Here is a 24,294-nt window from a genome sequence, read left to right as displayed (position 1 = left end):
CGTTGATAACAGATAATAGTTATCACTATCAGTTCTACAAATACTATTTATTTTCGCTCCAAATTAACTATGTAACTCAAATTTTCTACCAATTTAGTTACATGGGCACTTGTGAACTGTGAATATTAACGAAGACGCTTTTATGTATGTATCACAGTGAATAAATTTCACTTATCTCACTGGTACTACTTTCGAAAAATAAAACACCTTGTGGAATAAATTATATTTACTTGGAAATTTAGTATATACACTCAATTATACGCTTGCCTGTCCGGCATATTCCTCTTCCTCCCGTGAGGCTGCGCCTCATCCTCCACCTCGGTCGAAAACCTCACACTTTCCGCCCCTTCCCCCGACTGAGCACTCGACGCCGCCCTCGGCCTCATCTCATCGACGGAGTCCTCAGAGCCTCTCGGCGGCGCGTTGCCTCTCCTCGCCAGGCCACTCAGAAGCGCCGCCGGAATCTGCGGCGCCTGTCTCCCATATCTAGCACCTCTCTCCGAAGCGCCGGACTCTGCCGAAACTCCCGACATGTTGGACTGCCTTTCGTAGAGACTTCCCCCCTCGTCGACGCCGCTCCCGTCCGTAGCCCTCGACCCGCCCTGCGACGCCTTCATCGAGTCCCTCAGCGACCTGCTGTCGTGCGTTGCCACCGAATGGGGCGGACTGTACGCCGACCCGGCCGACGATTTCGTATCTCTGCTGCCCAGAGTCGATTTGCTGGACTCGCGGCTCGAGGTGAAGGACGAGGCGGCGCTGATGCCGGGAGGCGGGCCCATGGTGTACTTGGGGGTCATCATCCCGGTGCACTCCTCCACGGGTTTGAGGGTGAAGAGCGAACCGAAGACCATGTGTTGGACCACTGGGAATTTGCTGAGGACCTGGAATGAGGTGGATTTGTTCTTTCATAATCAGAAAGTTATTGTTGAATATTTGCTTGCGTAGTGACAACTTCATTACCAAAATGTAAATTTGCATTGTCGTTAAATACTTGGAATAATACAAATAATAAAAACATAGTGACGACGGTAACACGCATTACGAAGCGATAAGTGTTTGACAGGAATTTCAATAAGTGACGCCATTTTAAAATTTTGCTAAATTCATATTTTTTATTTTAAAATATACTGTTTCCAATCCAACATAATTCAAAACATTTTTGATTAAGTTATTAATCCTTGAACCATGAAACCGAATGTATAATATTTAGCAACTGAATTGCATTCTATTATCTAAAATGAATACCTTCCTAACTATGGGAAATTTGCAACTTCTTCCTTATTAGTAAAATATACAACATAAAGAAACAAGTTCCGCGAATTTTATAATGTACACGATGTGCTAAAAAATTACTGTTATGAAAATAAATACCCAAATCCAAACAAATACAAATTCAATTTCAAGATGTAAACACGGGGAAACCTAGTAAAACACAACGTAAATAAACAGGTTGTGGCGACAAACGAAAGTACATAAATACACTAATAAAAATCAACAAACACTCGTTTGTTACAAATTACCACAATTTATCTCTCGTAAGTAGTAACAATTGGTTATTGAAGTCATACAAATCGATTTTTCCCATTTGAATTTTAAATTAAATTAGCATAATTGCACAGATGCCCGAAGAACTGCAAAACATCTTCAGTAGAGAAGAAAAACCTTGACTCACTGACAAACAGGATGATTACAGTCACCAATTAATCAATCGAAGCCGGATTAAAGTCAAGCACAAACCAATAACGGTGATGACAATATACGAAAATAATTAACCAAAAAAAACGGACAATTGTTGAAAACTTTCCACACTTTTTGTGATTTTTTAGTGTCTGCAAAGTCGTCGTGATGCAGATCTGATACGAGCTTAGCAAATCACGTCAAGATGGCTTTCCCTTTATGGAGGGGTTTTTGAAATTTTTAAAATAGCCAGAAATCGCCAGATCTCGGTTATAGATTTTTAGAAATATTCGATTTTTTTGAAATTTTAAAAGATTGCGAATAGGCAATTCTGGAAAAACGGTTGGAGTTATCGAAGAAATGAGGCCAGGAGTGACTTCTCCAGCCCGAAATCTACTAGAAAATGTATTTAGTTAAATTTCGAAAAAAGTCGAAAATGGGTCGAAATTTGCCAAGATAAGACTGATTTTGCCCTTTATTACATAAGTTTTATCTTAGCAGGTACTAGAACCACCTATCCGTCCTATATTTTCTCAGCTAGTATGTCATTTGCCAAAATCAATCTTATCTTAGAAGGTATTAACGCCGCCCACCCGCCCTCTCGTTCCTTAGAGGAGATCTCATTTGCCAAAATCAGTTTTATCTTAACAGATATTAGCCCCGCCCACCCGCCCTTCTCCTCTTAGAAGGTGTCTCATTTGCCAAAATCAGTCTTATCTTGGTAGCTACTAGCCCCGCCCACCCACCCTTGCTTTTCTTTTCTTAGAGGGTATGCCAAAATCAGTTTTATCTTAGTAAGTAGTGATGACTAATTTTTACCAAAAATGATCAAAATTTGGGAATACTACGAGCTTACTTATATGCACAAGGCAGGAATTTTGAACATGGTGGAAAATTCTCAAAAATTTCAGGGATATAGATCTTGACGTACTGATTCCAAAAATATAGTGTGTTTAGGGTCGCGGAGCAATATTTTCGAAATATTCGGAGTTAAATTCGAATTTTTTGAAATTTTTAAAAATTGCGATGATTCAGTGGACGATTCTGGAAAAACGATACAGCTTATCGTAGAATTGAGGCCGGAATTGGCTTTTGCGGCCCGAAATCTACAAGAAGATGTATTTAGTTAAATTTCGAAAACCGCCAAAAATGGGTCGAAATTTGGTACACATTGACGAAAATTACATTTTTGAAAAAATCGTCCAAAAATTATCAAAAAATTCAGGGTTATAGCGCTTGAAGTGTTGATTTCAAAAAATAGCGTGTTTAGGGTCATGGAGCAATATTTTCGAAAAATTGGGAGTGAAATTCGAATTTTATGAATTTTAAAAAACTGCGGTATTTCAAAGGGCGATTCTGGAAAAACGGTTGGAGTTATCGAAGAAATGTGACCGGAAGAGATTTCTGTGGTCCGAAATTTACTAGAAAATGTATTTCGTTAAATTTCGAAAATCGTCGAAATTGGGTTGAAATTTGTCAAGAGAAGACTGATTTTGCCAAATAAAATCTCTCCAAGAAAAGATAGGGTGGGTAGGCGGGGCTAATACTTGCTAAGATAAGAGTGATTTTGGCAAATGAGATATCCTCTAAGAAAAGAGAGGGCGGGTGGGCGGGGCTAGTACTTGCTAAAATAAGATCGATTTTGGCAAATGACAAACCCTCTAAGAAAAAAGGAGGTGGGTGGACGGGGCTAGTACTTGGCAAGATAAGACTGATTTTGCCAAATGATATACACTCTACCCTTTATTATATCAGTTTTATCTTAGCAGGTACTAGCCCCGCCTACCCGTCCTATATTTTCTCAGCGAGTATGTCATTTGCCAAAATCGATCTTATCTTAGAAGGTATTAACCCCGCCCACCCACCCTCTCTTTCCTTAGAGGAGATGACATTTGACAAAATCAGTTTTATGTTAACAGATTAGTAACGCCCACCCACCCTCTCCTCTTAGAGGGTATCTCATTTGCCAAAATCAGTCTTATCTTGGCAGCTGCTAGCCCCGCCCACCCACCCTCGCCGCTTTTCTTTTCTTAGAGGGTATGCCAAAATCAGTTTTATCTTAGTAAGTCGTGTTGACTAATTTTTACAAAAAATGATCAAAGTTTGGGAACTTTATGAGTTTACATGCACAAGGCAGGAATTTTAAACATGGTGGAAAATTTCATTTTTATAAAAGTTGTTTAAAAATTCTCAAAAATTTCAGGGACATAGATCTTGATGTGCTGATTCCAAAAATATAGTGTGTTTAGGGTCGCGGAGCAATATTTTAGAAATATTCGGAGTTAAATCGGGATTTTTTTAAATTTTTAAAAATTGCGATATTTCAATGGACGATTCTGGAAAAATGGTTGAGCTTATCGAAGAAATGAGGCCGGACTTGACTCTGCAGCCCAAGAAGATGCATTTAGTTAAATTTCGAAAATCGTCGAAAATGGGTAGAAATTTGCAGAAGGAAAATTTAATTTTTGAAAAAGTCGTCTAAAAATTCTTAAAAAATTCAAGGTTATAGCTCTTGAAGTGCTGATTCCAAAAATATAGCGTGTTTAGGGTCACGGTGCACTATTTTCGAAATATTCTGGGTGAAATTAATTTTTTTTTGAGATTTTTAAAAATTGTCGTATTTCAATGGGCGATTCTGGAAAAACTATTGAAGTTATCGAAGAAATGAAGCCGAAAGTGGCTTCTGTGGCCCGAAATCTACTATAAAATGTATTTAGTCAAATTTCGAAAATCGTTGAAAATGGGTTGAAATTTGTCAAGAGAAGACTGAATTTGCCAAATAAAATCTCTCCAAGAAAAGATAGGGTGGGTGGGCGGGGCTAATACTTGCTAAGATAAGAGTGATTTTGGCAAATGAGATATCCTCTAAGAAAAGAGAGGGCGGGTGGGCGGGGCTAGTACCTGCTAAAATAGGATCAATTTTGGCAAATGACAAACCCTCTAAGAAAAAAGGAGGTGGGTGGACGGGGCTAGTACTTGGCAAGATAAGACTGATTTTGCCAAATGATATACACTCTACCCTTTATTATATCAGTTTTATCTTAGCAGGTACTAGCCCCGCCTACCCGTCCTATATTTTCTCAGCGAGTATGTCATTTGCCAAAATCGATCTTATCTTAGAAGGTATTAACCCCGCCCACTCACCCTCTCTTTCCTTAGAGGAGATGTCATTTGACAAAATCAGTTTTATGTTAACAGATTAGTAACGCCCACCCACCCTCTCCTCTTAGAGGGTATCTCATTTGCCAAAATCAGTCTTATCTTGGCAGCTTCTAGCCCCGCCCACCCACCCTCGCCGCTTTTCTTTTCTTAGAGGGTATGCCAAAATCAGTTTTATCTTAGTAAGTCGTGATGACTAATTTCCACCATGTTCAAAATTCCTGCCTTGTGCATATAAGTAAACTCGTAAAGTTCCAAAATTTTGATAATTTTTTGTGAAAAGTTAGTCATCACTACTTAGTGAGATAAAACTGATTTTGGCATACCCTCTAAGAAAAGAAAAGCGAGGGTGGATGGGCGGGGCTAGTTGTTCCCAAGATAAGACTGATTTTGGCAAATGACATCTCCTCTAAGAAAAGAGAGGGCGGGTGGGCGGGGTTAATACCTGCCAAGATAAGATCGATTTTGGCAAATGACAAACCCTGTAAGAAGAGCGCGTGGGTGGGCGGGGCTAGTACTTGCCAAGATACGAGTGATTTTGGCAAATGAGATATCCCTCAACAAAAGAGAGGGCGGGTGGGTGGGGCTAATATCTGCTAAAATAAGATCGATTGGCGGAAATGACAAACCTTCTAAGAAAAAAAAAGGGTGGGTGGACGGGGCTAGTACTTGCCAAGATAAGACTGATTTTGGCAAATGAGATATCCCTCAAGAAAAGAGAGGGCGGGTGGGTGGGGCTAATATCTGCTAAAATAAGATCGATTGGCGGAAATGACAAACCCTCTAAGAAAAAAAAAGGGTGGGTGGACGGGGCTAGTACTTGCCAAGATAAGACTGATTTTGCCAAATGATATACCCTCTACCCTTTATTATATCAGTTTTATCTTAGCAGGTGCTAGCCCCGCCCACCCGTCCTATATTTTCTCAGCGAGTATGTCATTTGCCAAAATCGATCTTATCTTAGAAGGTACTAACCCCGCCCACTCACCCTCTCTTTCCTTAGAGGAAATGTCATTTGCCAAAATCAGTCTTATCTTGGGAACAACTAGCCCCGCCCATCCACCCTCGCTTTTCTTTTCTTAGAGGGTATGCCAAAATCAGTTTTATCTCACTAAGTAGTGATGACTAACTTTTCACAAAAAATTATCACAATTTGGGAACTTTACGAGTTTACTTATATGCACAAGGCAGGAATTTTGAACATGGTGGAAAATTTCATTTTTATAAAAGTCGTTTAAAAATTCTCAAAAATTTCAGGAACACAGATAGATCTTGACGTGCTGATTCCAAAAATATAGTGTGTTTAGGGTCGCGGAGCAATATTTTCGAAATATTCGGAGTTAAATTCAGATTTTTTGAGATTTTTAAATATTGCAATATGTATTTCAATGGGCGATTGTGGGAAAACGGTGGGAGTTATCGAAGAAATGAGGCCGGAATTGACTTCTGCGGCCCGAAATCTACAAGATGTATTTAGTTAAATTTCGAAAATCGTTAAAAATGGGTCGAAATTTGGTACACGCTGTGGAAAATTTCATTTTTGAAAAAGTCGTCTAAAAATTCTTAAAAAATTCAGGGACATTGATCTTGACGTGCTGATTCCAAAAATATAGTGTGTTTAGGGTCGCGGAGCAATATTTTCGAAATATTCGGAGTTGAATTAGGATTTTTTGAAATTTTTAAAAATTGGGATATTTCAATGGGCGATTCTGACAAAACCGTTGAGCTTATCGAAGAAATGAGGCCGGAATTAACTTTTGCGGCCCGAAATCTACAAGAAGATGTATTTAGTTAAATTTCCAAAATCGTCGAAAATGGGTCGAAATTTGCTACACATTGAGGAAAATTTCATTTTTGAAAAAATCGTCTAAAAATTCTCAAAAAAAATCAGGGTGTTAGATCCTGACGTGCTGATTAAAAAAAATTGCGCATAGGGACGCGGAGCAATATTTTCGAAATATTCGGAGTTAAATTCAGATTTTTTGAAATTTTTAAAAATTGCGATATTTCAATGGGTGATCCTTTAAAAACGGTTCAGATTATCGAAGAAATGAGGCCGAAATTGACTCTCCGCCCCGAAATCTACAAGAAGATATATTTAGTTAAATTTCGAAAATCGTCAAAAATGGGTCAAAAATTTTTTCATTTTTGAAAAAATCGTCCAAAAATTCTCAAAAAATTCAGGGTTATAGCGCTTGAAGTGTTGATTTCAAAAAATGCCGTGTTTAGGATTCTGGAGCAATATTTTCTAAATATTCGGAGTGAAATTCGATTTTTATGAAATTTTAAAAAATTGCGATATTTCAAACGGCGATTCTGGAAAAACGGTTGGAGTTATCGAAGAAATGAGGCCGGAATTGACTTCTGGGCCCCGAAATCTACTAGAAGATGTATTTAGTTAAATTTCGGAAATCGTCGAAAATGGGTCCAAATTTGCCAAGATAAGAGTGATTTTGCCAAATGAGATCTCTCTTAAGAAAAGAGAGGGTGGGTGGGCGGGGCTAGTACTTGCTAAGACAAGAGTAATTATGGCAAATGAGATATCCCCTAAGAAAAGAGAGGGTGGGTGGGCGGGGTTAGTACTTGCTAAGATAAGAGTGATTTTGGCAAATGACAAATCGTCCAAGAAGAGAGGGTGGGTGGGCGGGGTTAGACTTTACTAAGATAAGAGTGATTTTGGCAAATGAGTTATCCCTTAAGAAAAGACAGGGTGGGTGGGCGGGGTTAGTACCCGCTACAATAACATCGATTTTGGCAGATTACAAACTCTCAAAGAAAAAAGAAGACAATTTTCACTGTACCAACGTATAAAATAGGTCATATAATGTAAAGAATCCTGCAAACAACGGACAGTCTCAACAACGGTCACGGATTGGGGCATTTTTTGATATTTTCTTGTAAAATTACCTCTTCACAACGTATAGGTAACAGGTAAGGCGGTCCCGAGATTAGACCGTAGACAATAAATTTAAACATTAGGCCAACAGGTCAAAACTGCTTTCAACCCCACATCGCTCACAATAAATTTGGCTTTTTCCCAAATAGGAAAGGTGGGGTAGTTTTGTTTATCATTGTGCGAATGAACTTAGACAACATTATTCATTGAACGTTAGACGGGACTGAACAATATTAAGAGTAGGCACTAGAATGAAGAGGAGGCGGATGGGCGGGGCTATTGCTTGCTTATAAGTCTCTGCAGGAAAAAGTTGAACTTAGCCCCGCCGACCCACCCGACTTTGGCAAATGATATACCCTCTAATTAAATAGATAAGACTGAATAACATTAAAAGTAGGCACTAGAATGAAGAAAAGACGAATGGGCGGGGCTATTGCTTGCTTATAAGTCTCTACTGGAAAAGTTAAATTTAGCCCCGCCCACCCACGCGTTCTCCGATTTTTCTGCTAAAATAAGAGATAAATCTGAATGTAACAAAAAATTACGGTAAGCGGTTAAAATGGAAATTAATTTCTTATCTACTAACCCCGCCCACTCACCCTCTCTTTTCTTAGAGGGTATGTCATGACCAAAATCAGTTTTATTTTACCAAGTGGTGATCACCAATTTTTACAAAAAATGATCAAAATTTGGAAACAATATGAGCTTATTTATATGCACAAGGCAGGTAGAAAATTTCATTTTTGAAAAAGTCGTCTAAAAATTCTCAAAAAATTCAGTATACAGGGTGTCCAAGAATTCGCGCCATTCCCGTGAATGACATGTTCCCTGTCCCGAACTGTGCCGTAATTCGCAAAAAGAATTGTCCAGGCTTTTACCGTGTGAGAACTGGAAGGCGATTAAGTTGACCAATAGATAGGCTGCTTTTATATCCGAACGTTTCTACTTTCAAAGTTACCTATGCCAAGAACAAAAAATCGGGTAATACTAAAGTTGAATGAATTTTTTCCGAATCCCCCTCCGTCAACAAAAGGAAACAGAAGTGTGGTTATAAATTTAATCATTTTGACAATTGTTTGTCATAAACTGTCACGAAGTTTATCACTGACCTGAAGAGACGCTTCTGCGCCAAAGATGACTGATTAATGTACACAGAGACATCAAGGTTTACTTTAAGGCAAGTAGCATGGGACAGAAGTTATTTCTGCTGCCATTCTAGTTAAATTGTGTTTAACTGGGCTGTACATGTCATAAGAGAAGCTGTTTCATTTCATCGTAGGCAAATAATACATTTATTACTATTCTACATAGAGTAGCTACCGAAGAGCAGGTATTAGAAGTCATTTTCTTAGAGCCCCGTGAATAATCGTCAGCACCCAGACCAACATGTGTTTCACCGATTGTTACATCGAGCAAGAGAAGATGGATCTTTTCAACCTAGTCGGAAAGGCCGTGCTGGGGCTCCACGGAATGTACGTGTAGGTGCTGAAGAGCAAGTGTTAGAAAACATGAAAGCGGATCCTAGGAGAAGTGTCCTCTACGTAGCGCAAATGAGTGGATGCTCAAGATCGACCACTCATCGTATCCTTCAAGAGAGAAGACTGCATCCTTACCATTACACGAGAGTGCAGCATCTGCGACCAACCGACTACCCGCGACGAGTACATTTTGCTCAATGGTTACTGCGACAAAATGAACTAAATCCTGATTTTACACGGCGCATTCTTTTCACCGACGAATGTTCATTTTCCCGAGAAGGAATGTTTAATGCACACAGTTGGCATTTCTGGGCACACGAAAATCCACATCTTACTAGGGTGAGAGCATATCAGGAGCGATTTACTATTAATCTATGGGCTGGAATCATTGGTACTACTGTGGTAAAAATTTTAATGCATCTGATAAAATTATCACTAAACTCCGTTCCTGTTTTTTTAGGTGGGGCCGTTTGTGTTACCTGATCGCCTTAATGGGGATGCATATGCTAATTTTCTACGACTAGAGCTTCCGGCATTGTTGGAAGACGTTCCTTTGAATGTACGGCGGAATATGTGGTTTCAGCACGACGGCGCTCCTCCACATAATTCGATACTTGTACGACGAACATTGAAAAGAGTATCGTCATAAGTGGATTGGGCGTTGCAGTACTAACATCTGGCCTCCTAGATCTCCAGACCTTTCTGCTTTGGACTTTTTTTTTGGAATCAAATTAAAAATTACGTATATAGAGAACCCCTAGATATGTTAGAAGAACTGGAAGAGAGACTGCACGAAGCCTACGCTACAGTTACTCCTGAGATGTTAAATAATACACAACACAACATAATTCGACGAGCTAGAACTTGCATTGAAGTTAATGGTGGTCATTTTGAGCACATTGTTTAATAACGTTACAGTACAACGATTCCAGCCCATAGATTAATAGTATTGCTCTTGATATGCTCTCACGTTAGCGAAATGTGGATTTTCGTTTGCCCAGAAGTGCCAATTTTGCGCATTAAATATTCCTTTTCGGGAAAATCAACATTCGTCGGCGAAAAGAATGTGCCGTGAAAAATCAGGATTTAGTTCATTTTGTCGCAGTAACCATTTAGCAACATGCACTCGTCGCGCAGTCGGCTCGTCGCAGATGCTGCACTGTCGTCAATAGTAAGGATGCAGATTTTTCTCTGTAAGGATACGATGCATGATCGATCTTGAGCATCCAATCATTTGTGCCACTTGTTCTTCACCGTCTATGCGTATAATCCGTGGAGCCCCAGCACGGCTTTCCGAATAGGCTGAAAAGATCCATCTTCTTTTGCTGGATGCAACAAACGACGAAACACATGCTGGTCAAGGAGCCGATGATTGGGGAAAAGACCTGTATATTCGCGCACAGCAGTGGCTGCATAGCGTGTACATTCTCCATAAATTAACATCATTTCCAAATATTCTTTATACTAGTATGAATAAGACATCAATAACTTAGTGGTATTGGTACTGATTTGTTTATAGTTTGTATTGTTCTTAAAAAAAATTGCAACTAAACGATTTTTGTTATAATTTTTATTCGTATCTTTTCAATCTCTAGAAAGTACTGACAACTTTAAAGAAACTGTTTTAAATCATCATGTGCAACATCAATATTATTATTCTTGAATAAGTCTCAGTTTTCAGTATCTCCCCCACATGATTGACACCACAGCAGATACCTATGATCTTAATACACCAGAGAAGTGGAGTCTCGTCTCTTTTTTCGTTGCTTAGATTAGGTATCAGCAACAAAGCTGTTCAGTAAAAATTGATACTGTTTATTAAAAATCATAAGCACCGATTAATCAAAAGCGATATTTATGTTTTAGAACCCTTAATAACGTTCTTTGAATGGACATGTGGTACTCTTTTTTAGAAATAACGATAAACTTAATATCAAGCATATGATACATTCTGAAAATGTACTAATTTTCGTTAAAAAGAACAACACATTTTTCACGGGGCTCTAAGAAAATGACTTCTAATACCTGCTCTTCGGTATCTACACTATGTAGAATAGTAATAAATGTATTATTTGCCTACGATGAAATGAAACAGCTTCTCTTATGACATGTACAGCCCAGTTAAACACAATTTAACTAGAATGGCAGCAGAAATAACTTCTGTCCCATGCTACTTGCCTTAAAGTAAACCTTGACGTCTCTGTATACATTAATCAGTAATCTTTGGCGCAGAAGCGTCTCTTCAGATCAGTGATGAACTTCGTGACAGTTTATGACAAACAATTGTCAAAATGATTAAATTTATAACCACACTTCTGTTTCCTTTTGTTGACGGAGGGGGATTCGGAAAAAATTCATTCAACTTTAGTATTACCCGATTTTTTGTTCTTGGCATAGGTAACTTTGAACATAGAAACGTTCGGATATAAAAGCAGCCTCTCTATTGGTCAAATTAATCGCCTTCCAGTTTTCACACGGTTAAAGCCTGGACAATTCTTTTTGCGAATTACGGCACAGTTCGGGACAGGGAACATGTCACTCACGGGAATGGCGCGAATTCTGGGACACCCTGTATAATATATGAAGTTGTTATTCAATTCCCTTTCAGATTTTTGGGAAATTCGTTGATCCGAACAAGTCGCTAATCCGAACCATTGATTAAATACATATGTATTTAATCAATGTCCGAATTATCGAGGTATATAACCTCACTTTCATGTAATAATCTATATATTATAGTCAAAGGCACCGAGATCAAGTGATGCGTTTAAATAAAAATAAGTTCTTTGGTCGTACTTATGTATAAATATGTAAAGTACCAAGAAGCTTAATAAACTGCAACAAAATGTTGGAATACCCCATTTCTCTGTGACAGAAAAACGTGGAAAATACTAAATAAATTATGATTTAAAAACCAGTATATTGGCATTTGTTTTGCGTCATTCTTGGCTTTGTTTTTGTCTGTTTTTAATTTTTTGAAACCAAAACAACCCACATTTGAAAATTTTATTGTCGGGGAAATATTTTTTTTTATTGACTCTACTCAGACAGAAAGGAGACTGTTGATAGGAAAAACCGGAAATTATAATAACTGGTTTTGAATTAATTTTTTTATATTTTTAGAATGCAACTTCGAAAACCGTGATTCCTCATGTATAACTATATTAATTTTTTTGAGATATCCCCCGATAATACATTTTTGAGATGACGTAATCATTTTTTGGAAGGAATGACAATTTCAGTAATAAATCCATAATTTTGAAGTGTTTTGTTTAACCGTCACAGACAAACGGAAACGGGATTTCTGTACCGTCCTTGACCTTTACCACCTCAGCAACGATTTCTTTGTTTATAAGTTACTCCAGGAACGAATTAGCAACCCACAACCCGTCCACAAAACAATTTACTTACCTCAGCTTTGTACATCTTAATTAATCCACCATTAATTTTCTGCCACGACGAAACCCCACTAATACTCCACAACTGGTTCGAATGTTCGGCAAAGGGCCCAGTTTTGACAGAATTTATATACTTAATACAAGTCAAAAACATGTAATCCTCCCCAAACTCGTTCAACACTTGTGGTTGCAAAAACATGTGTGGCTCCACAACAATATGTCCTGTAATTTTCCATGAATTTAAACAAAACAACCCTAGTTGCACCCACCGAACAACTGCGAGCTGCCCCAGATAAAAGGAACGAACTGATAATCGTCCAAACTCCACACGCCGTGACTTCCAGCGGGCTCCATTCTGTAAGTTTTCTGCAACTTTCGGGCCAAATCCAAGTACCGGGGGAAAACGCAGCACCCCGTCGCCACCTTATCATAGTCTCCTAGCACCCCAATTTTGAACAAACAACACAAAAACATTATAAAGGAGATTTCGTGCCCCGTCCCGTAGTCAATTCGCGTGGAATTGCCAAAGGAATCGATCAAGTAGGTGACGATTTCAGGAATTGCTTGATTGAAGGTGGATTCGAACACCTCTTGGATTAAAGTTAGTGAACCCTGCAATGAATCACGTAACACTTGTATGTACTTAACTAAAAACACCCACATCTCGCATTTTTGAAAACCATGTTCTGAAAGCCACATTTCCGAACCTTTGTGGCTGTTCCACTGGGGGTGTTTCATCAATTAAAGCGTCAAGTTTATCTAAGACACCGATCAGACTGCTTACGCTTTCTGAAAGATCTTGGCTCCCCTGGGAATTACTTTTTCCTCTGATTGCTTCATTTATGGCTAAAATGAATCCCAAGTATTCCTGGAAAAGTTGATATAAATTTGTGATTTATGGTTAGGAGGTTCTAATTACATAGTAAGCTTCGGATTTTTCCCAGATTCTCATGTCGGATGGGTTTTTTATTAATTTCGCCGGTATTTCGAAGACATGGTCACCGGACACTGGAAAAGTTTGGAAGTGGAATTTTTTTACAGTATTGTGATAATGTTTTTACCTAAAAGGGCAGCTGACCCTACGGTGCGCGATTTAGCAATGCCTCCGCTTGCCACAGCTGAAGCCACAGCCATCGTTTGTGACTATTTTTTCTCGTTTTCAATAAAAATGTAACATAACCTTAATGAGCTTGAAATGAGATTGACAGTTAATTGCTATGTCTTCATCACGAGTGTTTGCAGCATAGGCAACAATATATTCATCTAATTTAAGACTTCTTTATTTTCAGATTGGTACCCTTGAAATGACGTCATTCAATTGTTGGTGTGGATGAACACAAAATTTAGTCACGTTATCAATAAATAAGAAAAACAATCCTTTAAGCTTTAAGTTTTTAATATAATCGATTAGAGTTCACTTCAATCTAAATTTTTTTGTATCCAGTCCACAAAAGCTGTCACTCGGGTGTACACCCCAGGGTATCCAGGACTCGCACAGCGAAAGCCGTACGAAACGATTCCGATTTGGTACACCCGGTAATTCGTTCCTTCGTTTATCTCGTGCATGAGGGGGCCCCCGGAGTCCCCGCCGCAAGCGTCTTTGTCCCCATTTAACGACCCGGCGCATATAATTCGCGCGTCTATTGTGGCAGCCCTCGAAAAGTTTTGTTCGCAGATTTGGTTGCTCAAGACGGGGACGAAAATTTGCTGCAAGGTTGCGCTGGATGGACCACCTAAAACACATATAAGACACAAAAATAGTGCGGCTGTAATGTCATTTTGGTAGAAATTGTTACCAAAAGCTGTCGATCCCCATCCGGCAAGAGCGGGAGCAAAATTCAAGTAGCTCATGGATCGAAAAGGTTCAATAAAGGGCAAACAAATGGGCCAAACCGTGGCTGCAATTGTGACATTTAAGGTCGATTCATAAACTTGTCGCCGACGTTGCGGTTGCCGTTGTAAAATAAATACATATGTAGCGAAGGTATGCGTCGTTTATATCATCCGTTGACGTTGCCGTTGATAGTTGGTACGCCGTTGGGGTGTGCAGTGCTGCCAACCTGAAGGAAAATCCCCTCAAGTAGGGGAGATATTTTTCAGGTTGACAGCACTAATTCCACGAAAATCAAAACTTAAAACATATTTAAATTGGTAAATTTGTATAGGGTCTGACAACGAATTAAAAATTCATCACGATTGAGATCGAGAAGGATAGGTGGTGCTTCTCTTTTGGTTTTCTTTTTTAATTAATACATTTTTTAGTTTTCTTTGTATAACACGACTACTTATGAACATATTTCACATGGTTATTTCTCGTAGAAAAAAAATGTGTAGACTTCTTTTCACAACATGAAACTTAAAACATATTTAAAGTGGAAAATTTGTATAACAAACGATCGCTTTTGCAATTTGCCTAGGTCCCATAATTACAAAATCCATATTTCCTTGGAAAAACCATTTTAACCATGTTTTAAGTTTCTTGTGAAAAGATAGCTATGTATTATTAAGAAAAAACCAGGCAAAATATAAGCCCGGCCACCCACCCTATCGCAATTCTGATATATTTTTTTATTCGTCGAAATTTAACTGCAAAATCGTTATGATTTCTTTACAAAAAATTACCATGAAAGACATGTTTCTGAGTATTGTGTTATTTAACTTTAAGATTAAGCTCCACCCATACCTGCCCTGATCTAAATAGTAATAAAGTTTTTATTCGTTGGCAGACCTAGGGGCGGAGCCTAATAGCAAAATCCATGTCCTTACAAAAATTTACTATTTTATACGTGCTTTAATGCTTCTAAGAATAAAAAAAAATCATCACATTTGGGATGGGGTGGGTGGGCGGGCTTTATATTTTGCTTTTTTTTCTTAATATACGTAGTATTTTTTAAACAAAAACATGTTTTTAATACCATGCAAAGAAATGAGTATTTTGCAGTTAAGCTCAGCCCCCTTGGTTCACGGCAAATACAAAAAATCATCACAATAGAGATAGGGTGGGTGGGCGGGCGGACATTTTCCTTTTTTGTTTTAATATGTGTAGACTTATTTTCACAACAAGAAACTTAAAACATGTTTAAAATGAAAAATTTATATAAGGAAATATCGATTTTGCAAATAGGCTCCGCCCCATAATTGCAAAATCCATATTTCCTTGCAAAAATTTACCATTTTAACTATGTTTTATGTTTCTTGTTGTGGAAAGATGCTTAGTATATTAAGAAAAAAGGCAAAATATAAGCCCCGCCCACCCACCCTATCGCAATTCTGATAATTTTTTTTATTCGTCGTAAGCCGAGGGGCGGAGCTTAATTGTAAAGTCGTTATTTTTCTACGAGAAATTACCATGTGAATTATATTTTTAAGTAATCGTGTTATACAAAGAAAACTAAATGTGTTAATTAAAAAACAACACCAAAAGAGAAGTTCCACCCATCTGTCTCAATGTCAATCCTGATGAATTTTTCATTCGTTGTCACACCGAGGGGCGGAGCGTAATTACAAAATTGATAATTTTCTATACAAATTTACCATTTTAAACATGTTTTAAGTTTCATGTTGTGAAAATAAGTCTACACATATTAAAACAAAAAAGGAAAATGTACGCCCGCCCACCTACCCTCTCTCATTTGTGATGATTTTTTTTATTCGTCGTGAGTCAAGGGGGTGGGGCGGAGCTTAACTGCAAAATCCTTATTTCTATATGAGAAATTAAAAATACGTTTTTGAGTATCGTGTTGTTCAAAGAATATTATGTATATTAAGAAAAAATTAAAGACAAGGATTAGGCCCACCCAAACCTGCCCTGACCTAAATAGTAATGAAGTTTTCATTTGTTGGCACATCGTGTGTTAAGAAAAAAGAAAAAATATAAGCCCCGCCCACCCACCCGATCTCAATTGTGATGATTTTTTTTTAATCGTTGATAGTCAAAGGAGCGGAATTTAACTGCAAAATCGTTATTATTTCTCTACAAGAAATTCCCATGAAAAATATGCTTTTGAGTATTGTCAGTGAGTATAGAGTTAAAAGAGAGGCAACCTTATGGACAAGTGCGGGGCTAATGCTCCGTCTTACCCCTCACTTCACTTCATCCACAAACGTAACAGTGGATAGTGGCTCTCCCTCCTTTTTTCTTGTGAACTACGTTAACAGTAGTCTGGACGAACACCAACTCATCAGACTTGTGGCCAGTGCGATTACGTTAAAGCAAAATAGCCCATCCCCAAATGAACGGTGGACTGGTGAAAGGTTTTTGTCCAATTTTAGCCAAATTTCAGCTTTTCTTTAATTATTATTGTTATGATAAGCACATGTTGACAACATGCCAGTAAATCCGAATTTTTGGAGGATGCCTGGTGTATGCGTTTAAATTCATCCTTTATTTAAATAAAAAAATGAACGGCCATTATAGTAGATATAGTTATTATGATATTTTTATTATTTTTCAGTTTTTCGACCGTTTTATATTTCGATTTCTCAATTTTTCAACTTCTCGATATTGTAATTTTTCATTTTTAAAATTCTAGATTTTTCGATTTCTCGAGTTCTCAGTTGTTCTATATTTTAATTTTTTTATTTTCCCAATTTTTAAATTTTCGATTTTTCAATTTTTGAGATCCTGAATTATCAATTTTTCCATTTTTAACTTTTCGATTTGTCGATTTTGGCCTATTTCGGTTTCTCAATTTTTCGATTTTTCGACTTGTCGACTTTTCGACTCCTCGATTTCTCATCTTTTGATTTTTCGATTTCTCGATGTCTCAGTTTTTGAATTTTTCGATGTTTCGATTTGTCGGTTTTTGATTTTTACTTTTCGATTTTTCGGTTTTTCTGTGTTTAGATTTTTATATTATTGGATTTTTCAGTTTTCCAATTTTTTTTAGTTTTCGAGTTTTGATTTCTCGATGTGTTGATTTTTTAGTTTTTCGATTTTTATATTTTAGATTTTTCAATTTTTATTTTTTTTTTATTTTTTGATTTTTAGATTTCTCCATTTTTCAATTTTACGATATTTTAATTTTTCAATGTTTTAAATTTTAGGCTTTTCGATTTTTCAGTTCTTCAATTTTTTTTAATTTTTCAAATTTTGACGTTTCAGAATTTTCAGATTTCCGATTCTTCAATTAATCTACTTTTTTCAACTTTGCTTTTTGAATTTTTGATTTCTCAATTTTTCAATTCTTTAACTTCCTAATTTTTGAATATTTTGTTCAATTTTGTGATCTTTCAGTTTTTCGACTTTTTACTGTTTGAATTTTAAATTTTTCGTTTTTTAAACTTTTAGTTTTCAGTTTTTAAAATATTAGGTTTTTCAATTTCTCGACTTTTCAGTTCTTCTATCTCAATTTTTCAATTTTTGGAATTTTTAAATCTCTGATTTTCCATTTTTTTTATTTTTCGATTTTCCGTTTTTTTAATGTTTCGATTTTTAGAAAAAGCGACGTTACGGTTTTCAGATTTTATTTAGTTCCTTTTACTGTTTGAGAGTGCCAGGGAGAAGAAGATCGAAGGGTGTTTGAATGGTCGACAGGTAGGCTCGGTTTCAAATAGGTGGTAGTAGGTAAAGAAAGAGTTTAGAAAATTCTAGAAACGGAAAGAGAAAGTATGTAGGAGCGTAGGGCAGGTAGACGAAAGATAGGACGTATTTACATTTGTACAAAGATTATGAATGCGCTCAGGTAGAACACCTAATTTTGTGGGAACGGTTGTTCCTACATTTTAATTTTTCGATTTTCCACTTTTTTTTAATTTTTCAATTTTCCAATTTTTCGATGTTTCGAATTATTCAATTTCTCTGTTTTTAAATTTTAATTTTTTTTATTGGAACGAAGTTCCTTACGGCAGGCTTGGAGGAGATAGGAATTTTGCTGCACGACCGAACTGAAACAAATGTGATCCTAAAACCGTAACGAAAACTCCGTGGAAAAATGGCCGCCTTACAAGTGTAGGTAAGCAGAGAAAAAAATGTTGTGCCTCGGTGGGATTCGAACCAACGTCTCCTTGGTCTCCAGGCACGAATGCTTACCACCACACCACGAGACGACTTATTTATTTTCTGCTTACCGACGTGTTATTGTGCCGCCACACAAGGTTAAAGGTCCGCACACGTGCAGCTGCCTTACAAAGACACCGCCAACACGTGAAGACCGCACCGACAAAATATAAAAAATGTCCTAAACACTTTTCGTTCTCTCATCCCTTCTCTCTCTATTACCACTCCACCCCGCCAATGCATAGTATATACTCATGAATTCATGGACAAGCACGTGGCGAATACGCACATTATAGATACATTTTACTCGTGAGTAGCCACGTTTATTTTCATACAATTTCAAATCGTCAAAACAATAATAAATATAGTAACAATGGCAAAGCAGAGTATCAAAAAGCGTATAGGGAACGCGAAAAAGCTAAAAAAAATGAAAATAAGCAAGAAAGTTACGATATAAAGCAAAGATATCCTCTAAACTAGTGACAATATTTAAAAAGTTTATTGATTATTTTTTTAAATAACACTGGTCAACAAAATTCAATTTTTTCTCTCTAACTTTGACATAATTGTAATGTTTTCGTTTAATTTGTCTCTGTGTTTGTAAGAAAGGGCGTAAACCTTACAACTTAGCTCAATTAAAAATAAAAATGCATATTTGATGTTAAAAACAAAAAAGCAGGTAAAACAATTTAATTTTTGTATCTTTAACGGCAAAAAGTGATGTATTAACAAAAGAACAACCATAATTAAGAAAAAAACAACGATTGCAGTTTAAAAAACGAAAAAGACAAAAGAATCAGCTAAGACCGACGTTTTTTCGGTTGCCTCCAATAGATTTCATTGGAGATCTCTCGCTTGATGGTCCGCAGTATTCTGCGAGCATTTAGGTGTTCCATCGATCTTGGTAACGTTTTTGTATCCACAAAATGCCCAGATGGAAGCGTTCTCTACGTCCGTCACTCACGTCGTCATAATTTTTGGGGAAAAAATCAAGATGCGAATACATAAAATGCACTTTAAGAATATGTTAATTTTAAATTTTTTATATGATGATAACATGTTTTCTACTTACTAAACGTAGTTTTCTTATTGTTACCCAAGAAGTTTGTAGCAATTTGATCATAAAAAAATACACCTTATAGAAAGTTTCCTATTACTTAATAGTACGATTTTTGTATTTTTCAAAGGATAATATTGAAGATTACTTTTAAATGAGAGCTAAGTTTGGGTTTAGCCGTTTATAATATCATTTAAAATTGTTAATTAAATAATAATTGGCTGCTATAATAAAAGTTAGAGCTTAGCTGTTGACCAGTGTAATTAAAACAAATTCTCCCTTCAATTCCAAACATTTAAATATATATATATTTTGATTGATGATATTTGGTTTTTGTTAACTAGGGAAAAATTGTAGTGTCAAGAATCTTTTTAAGCCCGTAGGGTAAAAAATAAACACTTACTACTATATATATTTTGATAACTCTACCTATTTTACGTAATTTATTATTTCCTAAAATACTGAATTTCCTAAATATTTTCCTGTACTTAAATAAAAACTAATCAGCAAAATTTAAGAGAAAAATCAAGAAAACCTACATAAAATTGAGCACGTTTTTTTTTTGCAAATTGTGTCGATTCTACATTAACCGAAGGAACTTCGTTCCTACCTGGTGTCCCACGACACCACATTTCTTTTTTTCAAAAATTGTAATCGCTAATTCCACCTAGAAGTTTTAATATTTTGTCTGATAATTAGACAGCGGATTTCTGTCTACGTCACGATTATAGGTAGGGACGCGTAAATCGCTGCTAATCAGTAGCGGGTGATGATCAGTGCATTTAATCTTCACTTATCCTATAAATACAATGAATGAAAACTTAATTCCTAAAACAGCTAAGTAAAGGAGAACGGGAATTAACAGCAAAGTACAACGAAGCACCGGTATTCTATTTTAAAATAAACGAAGTGCAGCCTGTACCTGCACTGAATTTCCATCCCGCACGAGCCGTACCGAGTTTGGCCTTGCCAGGCCGGACAGAAATCCGCTCTTTGCTGATAATAATGTGGTAATGGAATACTTAAATGAAAATGATTGGCGAAATGTGTTTGTCGAATTTTATGCAGACCATATGCATTTAAAAAACCCCTTCACAGTTAAAACGCCGTGTTAAGTTAAACATTTGCGAAGCAAGTAGATATGGTGCAGATTGTATTTTTAAAGTTGTGTTATATATGTTATTAATTACATTTTTAATTCGTCAATTAATAATAAAGTTATACTAGTTTGAAGCTTATGGAGAGATTTTGTTCCCACATCCTTATTTGATTCGAGTCGCAAAGTGTCGGTAATTTTCCGCGCCGTCCGACTTGTTAAATTTCAAACTAAAACGGCTGCAACAGTGATTCTCTTACAGTAGTTGTGCTGTACGAGTTCAGACAACAACCCGTGAAATGGTATTAGTAACAACCATTGAAGGTTAGAGGGCTTTTGTCGCTTTTTGTGGCGCCCTCTAACCGCGAATATTCTCTCAGTGGTACGCATAGGGATACGGGGTTGCCGGTCTTTTAAATATATAGTCACTGGTATTGTGTTGTTCAAAGAATACTATGTATATTAAGAAAAAATTAAAGCCAAAGATTAAGCTCCACCCATACCTGTGCTGATGTAAATAGTAATGAAGTTTTCATTCGTTGGCAGCCCTAGGGGCGGAGCCTAATTGCAAAATCCATATGTCCTTACAAAAAAATACTATTTTATACGTGCTTTAATGCTTCTAAGAATAAAAAAAAATCATCACAATTGAGACGGGGTGGGTGGGCGGGGTTTTTATTTTGCCTTTTTTTAAAATATACATAGTATTCTTTAAACAACACGATACTCAAAAAACATGTTTTTAATATCATGTAAAGAAATGAGCATTTTGCAGTTAAGCTCCGCCCCCTTGGTTCACGGCGAATACAAAAAATCATCACAATTGACATAGGGTGGGTGGGAGGGCGGACATTTTCCTTTTTTTGTTTTAATATGTGTAGACTTATTTTCATAACATGAAACTTAAAACATGTTTCAAATGGAAAATTTGTATAAGGAAATATCGATTTTGCAATTAGGCTCCGCCCCATAATTGAAAAATCCATATTTCATTGCAAAAATGTACCATTTTAACCATGTTTTCAGTTTCTTGTTGTGAAAAGATGGCTATGAATAGTAAGAAAACAACAGGCAAAATATAAGCCCCGCCCACCCACCCTATCGCAATTCTGGTATTTTTTTTATTTGTCGTAAGCCGAGGGGCGGACCTTAATTGTAAAATCGTTATTTTTCTATGAGAAATTACCATGTGAATTATATTTTCAAGTAATCGTGTTATATAAAGAAAACTAAATGTATTAACTAAAAAAGAACACCAAAAGAGAAGCTCCACCCATCCACTCAGTCGTGATGAATTTTTCATTTGTTGTCACACCGAAGGGCGGAGCATAATTACAAAATCGATATTTCCCTATACAAAATTACTATTTTAAACATGTTTTAAGTTTCATGTTGTGAAAATAAGTGTACATATATTAAAACAAAAAGACAAAATGTAAGCCCGCCCACCCGCCCTATCTCAATTGTGATTATTTTTAACTGCAAAATACTTGTTTCAATACAAGAAATTAAAAAAATATTTTTGAGTATCGTAGTGTTCAAAGAATACTATGTATATTAAGAAAAAAAGGCAAATATAAACCCCGCCCACTCACCTCATCTCACATGTGGTGATTTTTTTTTTATTCAAAGAGACTTAAAACACATTTAAAGTGGTAACATTTTCATAAGGAATATGGATTTCGCAATTAGGCTCCGCCCCTAGGTCTGCCAACGAATGAAAACTTCATTACTATTTAAATAAGTACAGGTATGGGTGGGGCTTAATCTTTGCCTTTAATTTTAATTTTAATAACACGATACTCAAAAACATGTCTTACATGGTAATTTCTTGTAGAAAAATAATAACGATTTTGCAATTAAATTCCGCTCCTTAGACTCTCGACGATTAAAAAAAAAATCACAATTGAGATAGGGCGGGTGGGTGGGGCTTATATTTTGGCTTTTTTCTCAAAATACGTAGTCGTCTTTTCAGAACAAGAACTTAAAACATGTTTATAATGGTAAATTCTTGTAGACCAATATGGATCTTTCAATTAAGCCCCACCCCTCGATCTTACAACGAATTGAGATAAGGGCGGGTGTCAGTGGGGCCTAATCTTTGGCTTTATTTTTTTCTTAATATACATAGTATTCTTTGAACGACATGATACTCAAAAACATATTTTTAATTTTTCGAAGAGGAATAAGGATTTTGGAGTTAAGCTCCACCTTCTTGGCTAACGACGAATAAAAAAAATCATCACAATTGAGATAGGGCGGGTGGGCGGGGCTACATTTTGACACCGACTTTATAAATAACAATTTTCAGCTCTAAAAGCAACGTCAGCATTTACAACGGGAACCTCAACGTCAACAGCCTAATATTCCTCAATGGTACCAAAAACAAACTTACGATTGTTCACTTCCCTTTCTAAAGTAAGTATAGCAATATCGTTGCTATATTTACTGGGATTAAAATCTTCATGAACTTTTCTGTCTGTGGTCAAGGGTATTGTAGATGGACTAGCACCGTCGTCGTCGGAAAACAAGTCCAAGTCGCCTATCCGCGCCAAATACCTATACAGAGTGTCGCATTATAAGTTACAATAACCCACAAGCAATTTCTTACAAATTTGATTGATTATATACACAGTGTCCTGCGGTCAGTATGTGTCTACTAGTGATCAAAGAACCTCCACACAGCCACCTCGGTAAGTCTGGGTTTTTCGCATTTCTGTAACCCAAAGCCACAATCCAAGGAAATTCACCTAAAACGATCACTCTTTACGACGCATTTTTTTTTTTTTTCAGAGAAGCAATTTTGATCTGGCCTTGAACTCTACTAACCAAGTTTAGCCGGAACACCATTTATGATTCTAGGAGTGGTGGTATTGCTGAAGCCACAGTTTGGGCTTCTGGGCAATCTAACACTGCCCGGATTTGAAGGAGCGTTATTATCATTTTGAATTCCAGACCTCTGTAGCGGACAACACACTACTGGATTTCGACCATTGTTTTCACACACGGAAGATCTGAGATAATTACGAACTGTTTTATTGTTGCTTTGAGTTAGTAATAAATTTAGTAGAACAGGGCAGTCGTTAATAGTTACACATGTTCCTGGGGTTTGGGCAGGAGTTGTACACGTTGTTCCAACAGAGCCTAGAATTATTCCACAATTAAACTACGAATTTGATAAAATTTCTGCCATACTTTGTCCAACAGTGTATTTAAGTTGACACAAAACGACACAAACAATAATAAATTTAGTAAACATGTTGTGACAAGAGTTGGACTCGGACTGATTACGAGATTTATTAATTTATTAAACTTTTGAAGCGGTTATCAAATTGTGATGGGTTATTTTTAAATGATTGTTTTTAAGTACAAGTTGTTAATTTAAATCAGATCAGTGGAACAGGGACAGGGCAAGAGCAGTGCAATAAAAATAACAATAGTATAAAACATGACACACATTTATTTCGCTTCATTGCTCATGATTTTAGTGAAACACACTGTATAAACTCAGTTGATACCATTTAACCCTCCCGCG

At 36.8% G+C, this 24,294-nt stretch overlaps 2 protein-coding genes across 2 annotated transcripts; both read right to left on the bottom strand.

Annotated features, from left to right (window-relative positions):
- Positions 1–208: 208 nt before the first annotated feature.
- LOC135133672 (serine/threonine-protein phosphatase 2A activator-like) lies at positions 209–13,835 on the bottom strand. Its single transcript, XM_064062145.1, has 6 exons — positions 13,670–13,835; positions 13,528–13,616; positions 13,270–13,476; positions 12,878–13,220; positions 12,622–12,830; positions 209–881 (listed from the first exon to the last, which is right to left on the bottom strand). The coding sequence occupies exons 1-6, from the start codon at positions 13,740–13,742 to the stop codon at positions 252–254; spliced, it is 1,551 nt and encodes a 516-aa protein (XP_063918215.1). The 5' UTR covers positions 13,743–13,835; the 3' UTR covers positions 209–251.
- A 151-nt stretch (positions 13,836–13,986) lies between these two features.
- Positions 13,987–24,062, bottom strand: LOC135133515 (venom protease-like). Its single transcript, XM_064061955.1, has 6 exons — positions 23,955–24,062; positions 23,589–23,903; positions 23,371–23,509; positions 23,155–23,318; positions 14,405–14,506; positions 13,987–14,341 (listed from the first exon to the last, which is right to left on the bottom strand). Exons 1-6 carry the CDS (start codon positions 24,016–24,018, stop codon positions 14,028–14,030), a joined length of 1,098 nt encoding a protein of 365 aa, XP_063918025.1. The 5' UTR covers positions 24,019–24,062; the 3' UTR covers positions 13,987–14,027.
- Positions 24,063–24,294: the final 232 nt, after the last annotated feature.

The sequence above is a fragment of the Zophobas morio genome, unplaced genomic scaffold (assembly GCF_036711695.1).
Source record: "Zophobas morio isolate AGI-343-1 ecotype UQ-CSIRO unplaced genomic scaffold, CSIRO_AGI_Zmor_V1 ptg000022l, whole genome shotgun sequence".
NCBI classification, from domain to species: domain Eukaryota; kingdom Metazoa; phylum Arthropoda; class Insecta; order Coleoptera; family Tenebrionidae; genus Zophobas; species Zophobas morio.
This window is presented reverse-complemented; position numbering and strand designations above follow the sequence as displayed.

What these genes read in the sequence shown, in the direction of transcription:
- LOC135133672 (XM_064062145.1), bottom strand. Translation starts at nt 13,742, where the DNA reads ATGGCTGTGGCTTCAGCTGTGGCAAGCGGAGGCATTGCTAAATCGCGC. An exon ending in AGGGTCAGCTGCCCTTTTAG is followed by an intron (nt 13,617 to 13,669) that starts GTAAAAACATTA and finishes AAACTTTTCCAG; the next exon opens with TGTCCGGTGACCATGTCTTC. An exon ending in GGTTTTCAAAAATGCGAGAT is followed by an intron (nt 13,221 to 13,269) that starts GTGGGTGTTTTT and finishes GATTCATTGCAG; the next exon opens with GGTTCACTAACTTTAATCCA.
- LOC135133515 (XM_064061955.1), bottom strand. Translation starts at nt 24,018, where the DNA reads ATGTTTACTAAATTTATTATTGTTTGTGTCGTTTTGTGTCAACTTAAA. An exon ending in AGAAAGGGAAGTGAACAATC is followed by an intron (nt 14,507 to 23,154) that starts GTAAGTTTGTTT and finishes TCACAATTGCAG; the next exon opens with CCACGGTTTGGCCCATTTGT. An exon ending in ATGGGGATCGACAGCTTTTG is followed by an intron (nt 14,342 to 14,404) that starts GTAACAATTTCT and finishes TATGTGTTTTAG; the next exon opens with GTGGTCCATCCAGCGCAACC.